The sequence below is a fragment of the Muscardinus avellanarius genome (assembly GCF_963383645.1).
Source record: "Muscardinus avellanarius genome assembly, chromosome: 12".
In the NCBI taxonomy this organism is placed as follows: Eukaryota; Metazoa; Chordata; class Mammalia; order Rodentia; family Gliridae; genus Muscardinus; species Muscardinus avellanarius.
The window spans coordinates 14002900-14016281 of record NC_137798.1 but is presented as its reverse complement, the minus strand read 5'-3'; the positions used below and the strand labels follow the sequence as shown (position 1 = coordinate 14016281).

General features: G+C 41.1%; 1 protein-coding gene across 1 annotated transcript in view; it reads right to left on the bottom strand.

Moving 5' to 3' along the window:
* The window catches only part of UBR1 (ubiquitin protein ligase E3 component n-recognin 1), a gene marked incomplete at both ends in the record, with an annotated part of 123588 nt that overhangs the window by 75502 nt on the left and 34704 nt on the right, over positions 1–13382 (bottom strand). Inside the window, 4 exons of the mRNA XM_080707719.1 lie at positions 6797–6925; positions 7384–7483; positions 11891–12048; positions 12641–12739. Of these exons, the coding sequence (XP_080563845.1) occupies positions 6797–6925; positions 7384–7483; positions 11891–12048; positions 12641–12739 (486 nt within the window). The remainder of the gene's footprint in view (positions 1–6796; positions 6926–7383; positions 7484–11890; positions 12049–12640; positions 12740–13382) is intronic.

Here is a 13382-nt window from a genome sequence, read left to right as displayed (position 1 = left end):
AAAACCTCAAAACCAATAAAATATCTAGGAATAAACCTAACCAAGGAGGTAAAAGACCTGTACAATGAAAATTATAAAACACTAAAGAAAGAAATTAAAGATCTTAGAAGATGGAAAGATCTCCCTTGCTCTTAAATAGGCAGGAAATAAATATTATCAAAATAGATATTCTACCAAAGGTGATCTACAGAGTCAATGCAAGCCCGATCAAAACACCAATGTCCTTCACAGACCTAGAAAAATCATCATACATTTCATATGGAGAAACCAAAGACTCCATAGAACTAAAGCATAAGAACTAAAGAACCTTCCATAAGAACTAAAGCAACCTTCAACATAAGAACTAAAGAACATAAGAACTAAAGCAACCTTCAACAATAAGAACCAGCGGGAGGCACCACAATTCCTGGCTTCAAATTATACTAGAGAGCTACTGTAATAACAGCAGCATGGCATTGGCACAAAAGAGGCAAAGAACAGAATGTACAGAAACAAATCCATACAACTATAGCCAAGTGATTTTTGGCAAAGATGCCAGACACATATCCTGGAAAAAAGAGTCTTTTCAACAAATGGTGTTGGGAAAACTGGTTATGCAGTTGTAGAAAAATGGAATTAAATACTTACCTCTCACCCTGCACAGCAGTCAACTCAATTGGATCAAACACTGGGAAATTAGACCAGAGACTCTGAAGCTACTAGAGGGCATAGGTCTAACACTCTAACATACAGGCACAGGTAGAAACTTCCTCAACAAGACCCCAAAGTTTCAAACAGGAATTAATGGATGAGATGGCACTGAATTTAAAAGTTTCTGTTCATCAAAGGAAATCATCAAGAGTCCAAAGAGAAAACCTATAGGATGGGATATTTTTGCCAGTTATCCCTCTGATAGAGGACTAAGATCCAGACTATACAAAGAACTTAAAATACAAAGAACTTTTTCACTAAAAAAAAAAAAAAAAAAAATCAAGAAATGGGCAATTGAATTGAACAGACATGTCACAAAAGAAATAAAAATGGCCAATAAATACATGAAAAAAATGTTCAACATCATTAACAATCAGGGAAAGGCAAATCAAAACTACACTGAGATTCCATCTAATCTAAATCAGAATGGCAATCATCAAGAAGTCAAAAAACGACAAATGTTGGCAAGGATGTGGGGAAATCTACACTGTTGGTAAAACTACAAATTAGTTCTACTACTAATGGAGACCAGTGTGGAGATTCCTCAGAAAACTGGGAATGGCCCAGTGTGGTGGTGCACACTTGTAATCCCAGTACTTGGCAGTTCTAAAACAGGAGGACTGAAAGTTCAAGGCCAGCCTCAACTACTTGTGAGGCCCTCTAAAACTTTTTTTTTTGGTGGTACTAGGGATAGAACCGAGGGGCTTTTCTACTCCAAGGCTATACTCCCAGACCTATTTATTTTATATTTTATATTTTACTTGGAAACAGGGTCTCACTAAGTTGCTGAGGCTGGCTTCAAACCTGTGTGATCCTCCTGTCTCAGCCTCCCAAGTGCTAGGATTATAAGTGTGTGCACACGGTGGCCTTCTACAACTTAATGAGAAGAAAGTAAGGGAAGGAGGAAACAAACAGGAATGAATCCACCATATGATCCGCTATACCACTACCGGGGCTGAAACCCGAGAACTACAGTACCATATGCATACCCAATTTCACAGCAGCACAATTCACAATAGACAAACTATGGAACCATGTAGGTGGCCATCAACAGATGAATGGATTACAAAAATTACGAGATATCCACACAATGGAATCCTACTCAGCAATAAAGAAGAATAAAATTCTGTTATTTGCAAGAAAATGGAAGGACCTGAAGAACATTATGTTAAGTGAGATTAGTCACAGAAAATGAAGGGTCATATGTGTTCTCTAATATGCAAAAGCTAGGGAGTAATTGGGATACCTGAGGGACTCCAGATAAGAGGAGAAACCTTAGTGAAGCCAGGGAGGTGGTCTAGAGGAAGGGGAGGATAAACAGTGAGGTTCACTGAAGGAATCACTACAACTGGCTTTGTGTACATATGTGAAAATAACAATGCTAATCTAGTACTCTAGATTGGGAAGGGAGATGAGGAAGTGGGGGACCGAGTGCTGTGTGTATGTCACTGTCAACATGATTTGTATTATGATGTGAGACTATAATGTACAAATAAAAGCATATAAAAAGGAAATAAATGAAATAAAAATTGCTGGATCTGTCTCAGTTGACCTGTGGTTGACTCTAGCTTTGTGTGGTCACAGTAAAAACAAACAGACACACACAAGGAAAGATCTCAAAATGTGGTTATAAAATGAATCCTTGAGCCGGGTGCAATGGAGCACATTTGTAATCCCAGTACTTGGGAGGCTGAGACAAGAGGAACAGGGTTCAAGGCCAGCCTCAGCTACTTAGTGAGGCTCTTTGCAACTTAGTGAGACCCTGCTTCAAAATAAACAATAAAAAACTGGGCTGCCCCTGGGTTAAATCCTCAGCACTTGCACACTTGTAATCCCTGCATTTGGGAGGCGGAGACAGGAGGATCGCACAGGTTTGAAGCCAGCCTCAGCTACTTAGTGAGGCTTTCAGCAACTTAGTGAGACCCTGTTTCCAAATAAAATATAAAAAAGGTCTGGGAGTATAGTCCGGAGGAAGAAAGCCTCTGGGTTCCACCCCCAGTAACAACAAAAAAATCCTCAGCACTACAGAAAAATAAAAAAAATAAAAAATAAAGAATCCTTTAAGAGTTTTTTTTCCCCCTAAGCCCAGTTCTAGACAAATGGTAATACCCGAATCTGACTCAAGGAGTAGCAGAGCCAGGTGCAGTGGCCCACGTCTATCATCCCAATTTTTAAACAACCGAGACAGGAGGATTATAGGTTCAAGGCCAATATGTGGTAACTTAGCAAAACCCTCTTTCAAATTAAAAAGTAAAATAGGGCTTGGGGTATAGCTCAGTGGTGGAGTGCCTTTGGTTCAATCCCCATGAAAGAACGAAGGAACGAAGAAAGGAAAGAGGGAAGGAATGAAGGAAGAAAGAAAGAAGGGAGGGAAAGGGAACAAGTGAGAAAACGGAAGGGAGAAGGAAGGAGGAAGAAGTATTAGGATGTAATGAGTGAGTACGGTGGATGCAGATGATTTCAGGTTTGGAAGACATAATGATGAATAACACCCACCAGAGCCCCACCTTCCCAACATCTGTACATGCCATTTCATAAAGATAAGAAAAACAGACAATATGCACTGGAGTTGCTACACAGTATTTCCTGCCTTTATTGTTCTATAAAGCTACTGTTAGATTGTAGTCTACTGTGTCTATGAATACGACCATAACTCAGCACCTGGGACCAACACACTGGTGGTGGAGCAGAAGAGAAGAAAAAAGAGAACTTGGTTCACAGAAATAGCAAAGGCAAGTAAGGTCTTTTTGTTTTGGTTTGTTTTCTTTGCGGTACCAGGGATGAAACCCACAGAAATTCTACCTCTGAGCTACACCCCCAGCCCTATTTTTTATTCTTTATTTTGAAACAGGGTCTCACTGACTTGCAAAGGGCCTCACTAAGTAGCTGAGGCTGGCTGCGAACCATGATCCTCCTGTCTCAGCCTCCCGAGTGCTGGGCTTACAAGTGTGCGCCACCACACCTGGCTGCAAGTAAGGTTTTTATTATTGCTGTTTTAAAGGATAGGAGAGTCCTACAGCCAGGTATGGTGGTACACGCCTATAATCCCAGTATGTGGGAGGCTGAGACAGAATGTTTGCAAGTTTGATGACAGCCTCAGCAAGTAGTGAGATGTTCATCAACCTAGTGAGACCGTTTAAAAAAAAAAAAAAAAAAAAAAAAAAAAAAAAGCTGGGCGAGGTGGCTCACGCTTGTAATCCCCGCGCTTGGGAAGCAGAGACAGGAGGATCGCGCAGGTTTGAAGCCAGCTGCGCGCACTGGCTTAAGAGACCCTGTTTCCAAATAAAAATGTAAAAATAGGTCTGGGAGTGTAGCCCAGAGGTAGCAGGGCTTCCAGGAACCCCAGTACCACCAAAAAAAAAAAAAAAAAAAAAAAAATTAAACAGGGCTGGTATGTAGCTTGGAGGTACCCCTAGGTTCAATTCCAGTAGCCCCCACCCCACACCCACACAAAGGGTAGGAGAGTCCTGTGTTTTTAAAGGCAGATAAATAATACTGGGAAATACTAATGAAGACAAATGAGAAGGTCAGGAAAAAATAATATACATTGGAAACAAGAACCTGGTAGAGACATTAGCTTTACAGTAAGAAATCAGCCAGGTGTGCTGGCACATGCCCCTAATCCCCAGTACTCAGGAGGCTGACAGGAGAGATGCAGGGTTCAGGCCAACCTCAGGAACCTGGAGAGGCCTCAGCACCTTGTGAGATACTGTCTCAAAATAAATAATAAAATAGGGCTGGGGGTACAGCTGAGAAGTAGAATGTCAATAGGTTGAATCTCCAGTACTGAGGGAAAAAAAGACAATACAAAGGAGACCAACAGTCAAGACGAACGTAAGTATACTCAGAATAGATAATGAGTACAGAGAAACTGGAAGTGAGGGAATTTGCCTCGAACAATGTCAGTTTTCTCAGAAAGAAATAAGTGAAATCATCTTCCCCAGAGAGAATATGGACTAGGATTGTGTATTTAAAGAGAGTTATGGAGCCGGGCGTGGTGGCGCACGCTTGTGATCCCCGCGCTTGGGAGGCAGAGACAGGAGGATCGTGCAAGTTCGAAGCCAGCCGCGCGCGCTGGCTTAGGAGACCCTGTTTCCAAAATGAAAATGTAAAAATAGGTCTGGGAGTGCAGCCCGGAGGTAGAAGGGCTTCCAGGAACCCCAGTACCACCACCACCAAAAAAAAAAAAAAAAAAAAAGAGAGTTATGGAGCCGGGCGTGGTGGCACACACTTGTAATCCCAGCATTTGGGAGGCTGAGAGCGGAGGATCACGGTTCGCGGATAGCCTCAGCTGCTTAGTGAGGCCCTTCGCAATTCAGTGAGACCCTGTATCAAAATAAAGAATAATAAAAAAAAATTGGGCAGGGGGTGTAGCTCAGAGGTCAAATGACTCTGGGTTCCATCCCAAGACCCACCAAAAAAAAAAAATAGAGAGAGAGAGTTATGGGCCTGGGAAAAGGACTTGTCTGCTATGCCAAGGTCCCTGGTTCAATGCTCAGTATACAAAATAAATAAGTAAGTAGAATGCAGTGGTGCACATCTATAATCCAAGCAACTTGGGAGGCTAAGGCAGGAGAATTCAATTTCCAGGCCAGCCTGGGCAACCTGACAAGACTATCTCAAAATAAGAAAAAGAGCCAGATACAGTGGCACATGCTTTAACACCAGGACTTGGGAGGCTGAGCAGGAGGACCGCAAGTTCAAAGCCAGCCTCGGCAACTTAATTGAGGCTCTTAGCAACCTTGCAAGATCTTGTTTCCAAATAAGAAATACAATTGGGCTGGTGGTGTAGCTTGGTGGTAAAATGCCTTGGTGGTAAAATGAGGATGGAGCTCAGTGGTAGAGCACCTATGGGTTCAATCTCCAATACAGCTAAAATGCCAAAAATAAATTTAAAAAAAAAAAAGACTTATGGTCTAAAATTGTTGCTTAAGAACTTCGTTAGTTCTGTCTTTTAAATTAATTTTATAAGTGGTTTAATGCTGGGTATGACGCACACGTGTAAATCCTAGTACTTGGGAGGCTGAGACAAAGGATTGCAGGTTTGTGGCCAGCCTCAGCTACTTAGTGAGGCCCTCCACAACTTAGTGAGAGCTTGTTTCAAAATAAAGAATAAGCCGGCCGTGGTGGCGCACACTTGTAATCCCTGCGCTTGGAGGGCAGACAGGAGGATCGCACAGGTTCGAAACCAGCCTCAGCTACTTAGTGAGGCTCTCAGCAACTTAGTGAGACCCCGTTTCCAAATAAAAAAAAAGGTCTGGGAGTATAGCCCGAAGGTAGAAAGCCTCTGGGTTCCACCCCCAGTACCAGAAAAAAAATAAAATAAATCTATATAGTGCTAATTATCATATTACTAATGTTAATTTTTAAATAAAAATGTGTGAAATAACAATATTAACTTTTTTTTTTTTTTTGGTGGTACTGGGGTTCCTGGAAGCCCTTCTACCTCTGGGCTACACTCCCAGACCTATTTTTACATTTTTTATTTGGAAACAGGGTCTCCTAAGCCAGCACACACGGGTGGCTTCGAACCTGCATGATCCTCCTGTCTCTGCCTCCCAAGCGCGGGGATTACAAGCGTGCGCCACCACGCCCGGCAACAATATTAACTTTTAAACCCTGTAGTTCCCCTAACAAGCAAAACTATGCTGAGACAATTTGTGTGTGTGTGTGTGTGTGTGTGTGCGCGCGCGCGCGCGCGCGTGTGCGCACACACGCGTGCATGCATGCTGTATCTGGGATTTAAGTCAGTGTCACTTTACCATTGAGCTACACCATCAGCCTTTTTATTTTTTATTTTGAAACAGGGTCTCACTAGTTGCTGAAGCTGTACTTGAACTCCCTGGGCCTGCACTTGTGATCCTCCTGCCTCAGCCTCCGGTGTCACTGGAATTACAGACATGTGCCATGTGCCTGGCTGAAGCACATTTTCTAATCAAGTATAAAAGATTAAATTCCTAACTTTAAAAGACAAACTTAACAATCAGGGAAGCTTATTATTAAATAATAAAAATTTACATCAAGGAAGCTATAACGTAAAACTATACCATTAACAACTACTAGAACACTAAAAAGTGCCCCCTTCGTGCCAACAGCTCATACATACATCACAAGCGCACCACTCTTGGAACATGAGTAGAATATTCTTCAGCTGCATCTGGATAGCAATGGCAGCCTCCCAATCAGGGTCCACTTCAATGTGTTGCCCAACCTGTCTTCTGATTTCTTCCATTCCCTGTGAGAAAATAGGAGTCAACATGTAACTTCTTCCTTTCTCCTCTACTGGCAAAATATAAAATGGCCAAGTATCATACATTTTAATGCGGTTTTTATACTAGGACAAAATACAAGGACTCAAACCTCAGCTCTCAGGGGTATAGATCAGGAGTACAACATCTGACTGCAAATACCAGCTCTGTCTGAGGTTCTAGCTAGGGGACTCTGGGCAGAGTACTTCTAAGCTTCATTTATCACATGGTAAGCACTGAACAAACAGTAATAGTACTAGAGGTAATAAACTAAGTTTATTACTAAGGTATATAGCAAGCTCTATTAAAACAAGATCAGGAATTAGTGTTTACATTTCTACTTTGTTTAATAAATTTTCTCTCATATAAAAATGGAATTTGCTAAAAAGAAAAGAGATATTTTAAAAGAGATTTCTCTTAGTGATATGCAAAAGAATTACCATACCTGCATGCAGGTAAGAATCTTCAGAAAAGATCGAAAACCTTCAAGGAACTGCTTTCTTAATCTTTCGGTCCATATTGTGGGCTTGCTAATCAGGATATACCTATCATTTCAAAAAAGAAAAAAATGGTTCACTTCTCCATTCTGAGATAAGATTAAGGTTGTCAGGGTTGTAGACAAAATTGATTTATGAAAATTATGCTCTAATTTTTTACAATCATTAGAAGCTCTGAGCAGAGCCAGAATTATTCACTTTGCTTTATTCCACATACAAACAGCAAAATGCTGAAATGCTTTACAAGAGGCAGATATCAAAGCTAAGCCTAACTTCTCCACACATTACAATTTAAGAGGTTAATCTGATTAACTGAGTCAACCTAGACTGTCACAGCAACTCTGGGTAAACACTGTACAGCTTTCTTACGATTCTTCATATCTAATACCTGAAGGGGGATCTGAAAGGCTCTCAAGTTCAGAATATCTGGAATGGATTCCTACCTCCAGGTTTTCACAGCTTAGAACCTGGAAGAAGGATGTAAGTGTCTACATCATCTCGGCTTGTATAGCAGAATGTATTCCTTTTAAGAGATAAACAGCAGGGTGTGGTGGCACAGGCCTGTAATCTTAGTACTTGGGAGGCTGAGACAGGAGGATAGCAGGTTACAGGCCAGCCCTAACAACTTAGGTAGTGAACCGTTTTAAAATAAAAAGAATAAAATAGGGCTGGGGATGAAGATCAGAGGCAGAATGTTCCTGAGTTCAACAGCCAGTGCCCCCCAAACACACAAAAAGATAAACAGACTCAGTTTAGCCTAGAGTTTACAATATTTCTTTTCGCTAAAAAGACACCAAGCATGGTGGTGTATACCTGTAATCCCAGTACTTGGGAGGCTGAGGAGGACTGCAGGTTCGAGGACAGCCTCAGTGAGTAGTGAGACTCTCATCAACCTAGTGAGACCCAGTTTCAAAATAAAAATAAAAGCAGGCATGATGGCACATACTTGTAATCCCGGTACTTGGGAGGCTGAGACAGGAGGATCATAGGTTCACGGTCAGCCTCAGCTACTCTGTGAGGCCCTCCACAACTTAGTGAGACCCTGTTTCAAAGTAAAGACTAAAATGTAGGGCTGATGGTGTAGCTTAGAGGTATAATGCCCCTGTGTTCAATCCCCAGTACCACTAAATGAATGAATGAATGAATGAATGGCCGGCCAGGCACAGTGGCACATACTTGTAATCACATTACTTGGGAGAATTGCAGATTCATGGCAGCCCCAGCAACTTAGTGAGACCTTTTTTCCAAATAAAATAGAAAATAGACCTGGGAGGGCAGCTGAGAGGTTGTTAGGGTTGTAGACAATGCTGACTTATGGATATTATGCTCTTATATCTTACAATAATTAGAAGCCCTGAGCAGAGGGAACCCAGGTCCCCTGGGTTCAATCCTGAGTGCCACAAAAAATAAAATAAAATAAGCTGGGCGTGGTGGCGCATGTTTATAATCCCAGTAATTGGGAAGCTGAGATAGGAGGATCACAGATTCTCAGCCAACCTCAGCAATTTAGTGAGACCCTCTGCAACTTAGTGAGACCTTGTTTCAAAAGAAAGAATTAAAAATAGGGCTGGAGGTGTAGCTCAGAGGTAGACTGACCCTGGGTTCCATACCCAGTACACCCCCTACACACACACACACACACACACACACACACACACACACACACACACACACCAAAAAAATAAATAAAAATAAAGGGCTGGGGCTGTAGTGTGGTGGTAGAATGCCCAGGATTCTATCCCACGGTAACACACACACACACACACACACACACACACACACACACACACACACACAGAGCCAGGTGTGGCAGCACAGCTTGTAATCCCAGCATTCCAGAGCCTGAGATAAGAGGATCCCGGTTCATGAACAACCTCAGCTACTTAGTGCGGACCTTTGCAACTCAGTGAGAACCGGTTTCAAAATAAAAAATAAAAAATAGGGCTGGTGATGTACCTCGGAGGTAGAATGTCCCTGGGTTCAAACCCTAGTTCCATAAAAAATAATAAATAACTAAATAAAATGAATAAAAATAAAAGGAGGTAGAATGCCCCTAGGTTCAATACCCAGTAACACACACACACACACACTTTAAAAATTTATATTAAAAAAATTATTGGTTTCATAACCAATAGTAACAATGTTTATCATGGACTGACTTCTCAGGAAGCAACCATTAACAATTATTAAATAGTATTTTAGCTGGGCATGGTGGCCCATGCTTGTAATCCCAGAATTTGGGAGGCTGAGACAGGAGGATCATGGTTTGAGAACAGCCTCAGCTACTTAGTAAGGCCCTCTGCAACTCAGTGAGACCCTGTTTCAAAATAAAGAATACAGAATAGGCCTAGGGGAGTAGCTTGGAGGTCGAATGCCCCTGGGTTCCATCTCCAGACCCACACACACAAAAAAATAGTATTTTACACTAATCAATCAAAATACATTCCTGTTATATGTACTAGAAAACACAAACATGAACAAGATATATCCTGTTCTTGAAGTTCAAAGAGTGGAATATCTATACAGTGGATACAGCAATCCAATGCTAACCACTAAAATAGATCTACAAAGGAAGTAATGTAAGAACATAAAAGACAAAGCAACAAATAAAAGAAAAAAAAATTTTTTTTTTTTTTTTTGGCAGTACTGAGGATGGAACCCAGGGGCATCGTACCTCTGAGCTACACCCTCAATCTTACTTTTTAATCTTTTTTACTTTTGAAACAAGGTCTCACTGAGTTGCGAAGGGCCTCACTACTAAGTAGCTGAGGCTGCCTGTGAACTGAGCTCCTCCAGTCTCCACCTCCCAAATGCGGGGATTACAAGCATGCGCCACCATGCCTGGCAGAAATTTTTTTTTTTTTTCAATTTGTGAAGATAGTAGACTGTGGTTTAATTTTTCCCATTCTTTATATGTCCATTAATATGGTGACTATATATTGAAAATCTAATCAAGACCTTAACAAAGAAATAACTGAAATATGTTAATTACTACCTAAACTTTAAAGGTAAAGCTTAAATGTGTCACTATAAACAAAACATCAACGTTTAGTTTCGCCTAGCATCACCAGCATGTGAGCACCTCTTAGAAACGCGTGCTATACTGAGTAAGAATCTGCTTTTTTTTTTTTTTTTTTGCGGGTCTGAGGATGGAACCCAGGGGCATCTGACCTCCAAGCTACATCCCCTGCCCTATTTTTTTATACTTTATTTTGAAACAGGGTCTCACTAAGTTGCAGAGGGCCTCACTAAGTAGCTGAGATTGTCAGCTCCAGTATCAGCCTCCCGTATGCTGGGATTTCAAGCGTGTACCACCACACCCGGCTAAGAATCTTCATTTTAACAAGCTCCTCAGATTTTTAGCACTCAGATTAAAACCTGAGAAACAATGATCGATGGCAGAAGAGAATTTACATTTCTAGTTTCTTACATATTTTGTGCCTCACCTTTTAGTTGACCTAATAAGTAAAGAAGATGCTAATGACAGGAAGAATGGAAAGGGTAAGGAAGGAAAAGGATTCTTAGATCAGCAAATCTCTGCAACTATGATACTACAAAAGAAACCTCTTAGAGAAGAGGGATACAACGACAGAGTTGCATTCCACCTCTGAGCTAAACCCTCAGACCTATTTTATTTTTTATTTTGAAACAGGGTCTCGCTAAGTTGAGGAGGCTCTCACTGTGAATTCTGTGAATCTGTGATCCTCCTCTCTTAGGCTCTCACGTACTGGGATTACAATTTTCATCACCACACCCAGCTATTAACCTGGTTTTAAACTCAATAAGAGCCTTCACTGAAGATATTTACAAATGTCCCTTGGTATCACTGCAGGATTGGTTCTAGGGCCCTTCCTCCAAGAATAGATTAAAGGCATAGTATTTGCAACAGAGACTGCTTATCTACATCCTTCCATATACTTTAAACCATGGCTAGATGACTTAATATCAAATGCTATGCAAATTGTTGTTTATTGCAATGCTTCAAGAATAAGATTGAGCCGGGCATGGTGGGGCACACCTGTAATCCCAGCACTTGGGAGGCTGAGACAGGAGGATCACGCAGGTTCGAAGCCAGCCTCAGCTACTTAGTGAGGCTCTGTTTTCAAATAAAGTATAAAATAGGTCTGGGAGTGTAGCCTGGAGGTAGAAAGCCCCTGGGTTCCAACCCCAGCACCACCAAAAAAAAAAAAAAAAGAGAGAGAATAAGATTGAGAAAACTGTCTGTACATGTTCAGTATAGACCAATTATGTTTCTGAATATTTTAAATCTGTGGTTGTTTGAATCCATGGATGTGGTGGGCCAACTGTATTAACATGAAGTCATTGTTCTTTCTACCTGCCATTATTATAAGGTGAATCCTAGAAAACCAAGAGAATCTAAGATTCACATATAAAACAGAGTAATAAGCACACTGCATTTTAACAGGTGCTCTCACCTGTGAGTCAACAACTTACTTGAGGTCACATATTACTGCATACACTCTTCCCAATTTGTCCTGGCTATATCCCTGGAAGTTGAACTTATTGTTCCTGTCCAAGTACTCAGGTAAAACTTCCAGTAGAGTTTCAGTAATGACAGAGATAACATTCTGTTCTTCAATAAGATGTCGAGCCTGCAGAATATTTCAAGAATATTGTCCTTAGCACTAACTCATCATAGCATGGACTTAATTTATTAATGTGCTTCATCAGTCAGTTTTAATAGCTGTTTAATGAACATTAAACACCGTCCTTAATGTTTAATGTCCTTAGAGAATAGCAACTAATGAGAAGTTAGTTCTTAAAAAGGAAGCAGAATCATCTACTCTCCGCCCAGGCCTATGAAGCACCATCTCACCCATATGCTTGATAAGCACTCTCCCCCCTTCTACCCACCCAAAACAATAACTAAACAATGAAAGTACAGTTAAAAAAAAAAAGCTTTGGTATTGAAGCTGTAGTCACTCCAGAAAGTAGGAAGTCGGCTTTGTGTGTCATCTGCAGAGACAGGACACTGGACAAGGACAGACGCCTTAGTCCTTGGAGCTCACCGACACATTATTCATATACAGGTGCTACTGAAGTCTTACTCAGTTTTCCAAGTGGAATTAACCCAACTTATGATTATGACATTGTTTTTTTTTATTTGATTTACATTAAGTAAAACTCTTAAAAAGCAAAACAAGCTTCACTTAAGAAATATTGCAAAGAAATGCTGATACATACCAGAGTAGGCACAGTGAACATCTGCACCGAGAGCGCAGTCACAGAGATGCTCCTGTCGTGGTCATCACTGATGTATTCTTTCTGCAGTTGTTTATAATACTGAAAGATACAAGTGGAGAATCACTACTAAAAATTTTTTAAATCTCAATTTAATAATTGCTACAAGTATGTCTCTAACCAGAAGATGAAAACAAAAAGTGAAATATGAATTCAGCTATCACAGTGGAAAATAAAATCTGCTAAGATAAAACCAAAAAAACACAACCAGGGTGTGGTGGTGGATGTTTGGAATCCCAGTACTTGGGAGGCTAACACAGGAGGATTGCAGGTTTGTGCCCAGCCTCAACTACTTGTGAGGTTCTCTGCAACTTAGTGAGACCCTGTTTCAAATAAAATAATAAAAAATGTGGTTGAGGGTATAGCTTAGAGGTAAAATGCCTGAGTTCAATTTCCAGTAGTACAAAAACAAAACAAAACAAAACAAAACAAAACAAAACAAAACAAAACACCAGAAGGCCAGGCATGGTGACGCAGCTTATAATCCCCATGCTTGGGAGGCAGAGACAGGAGGATCACACAGGTTCGAAGCCAGCCTCGAAACCAGCCTCGCTGGCTTAAGGGACCCTGTTTCCAAATAAAAAATATATAAAATAGGTCTGGGAGTGTAGCCCAGAGGTAGGAGGGTTCCACCCCCCCCCCAAAAAAAAAACCAGCATGTGCCCAGTTCTGGGGGGGGGGGGGG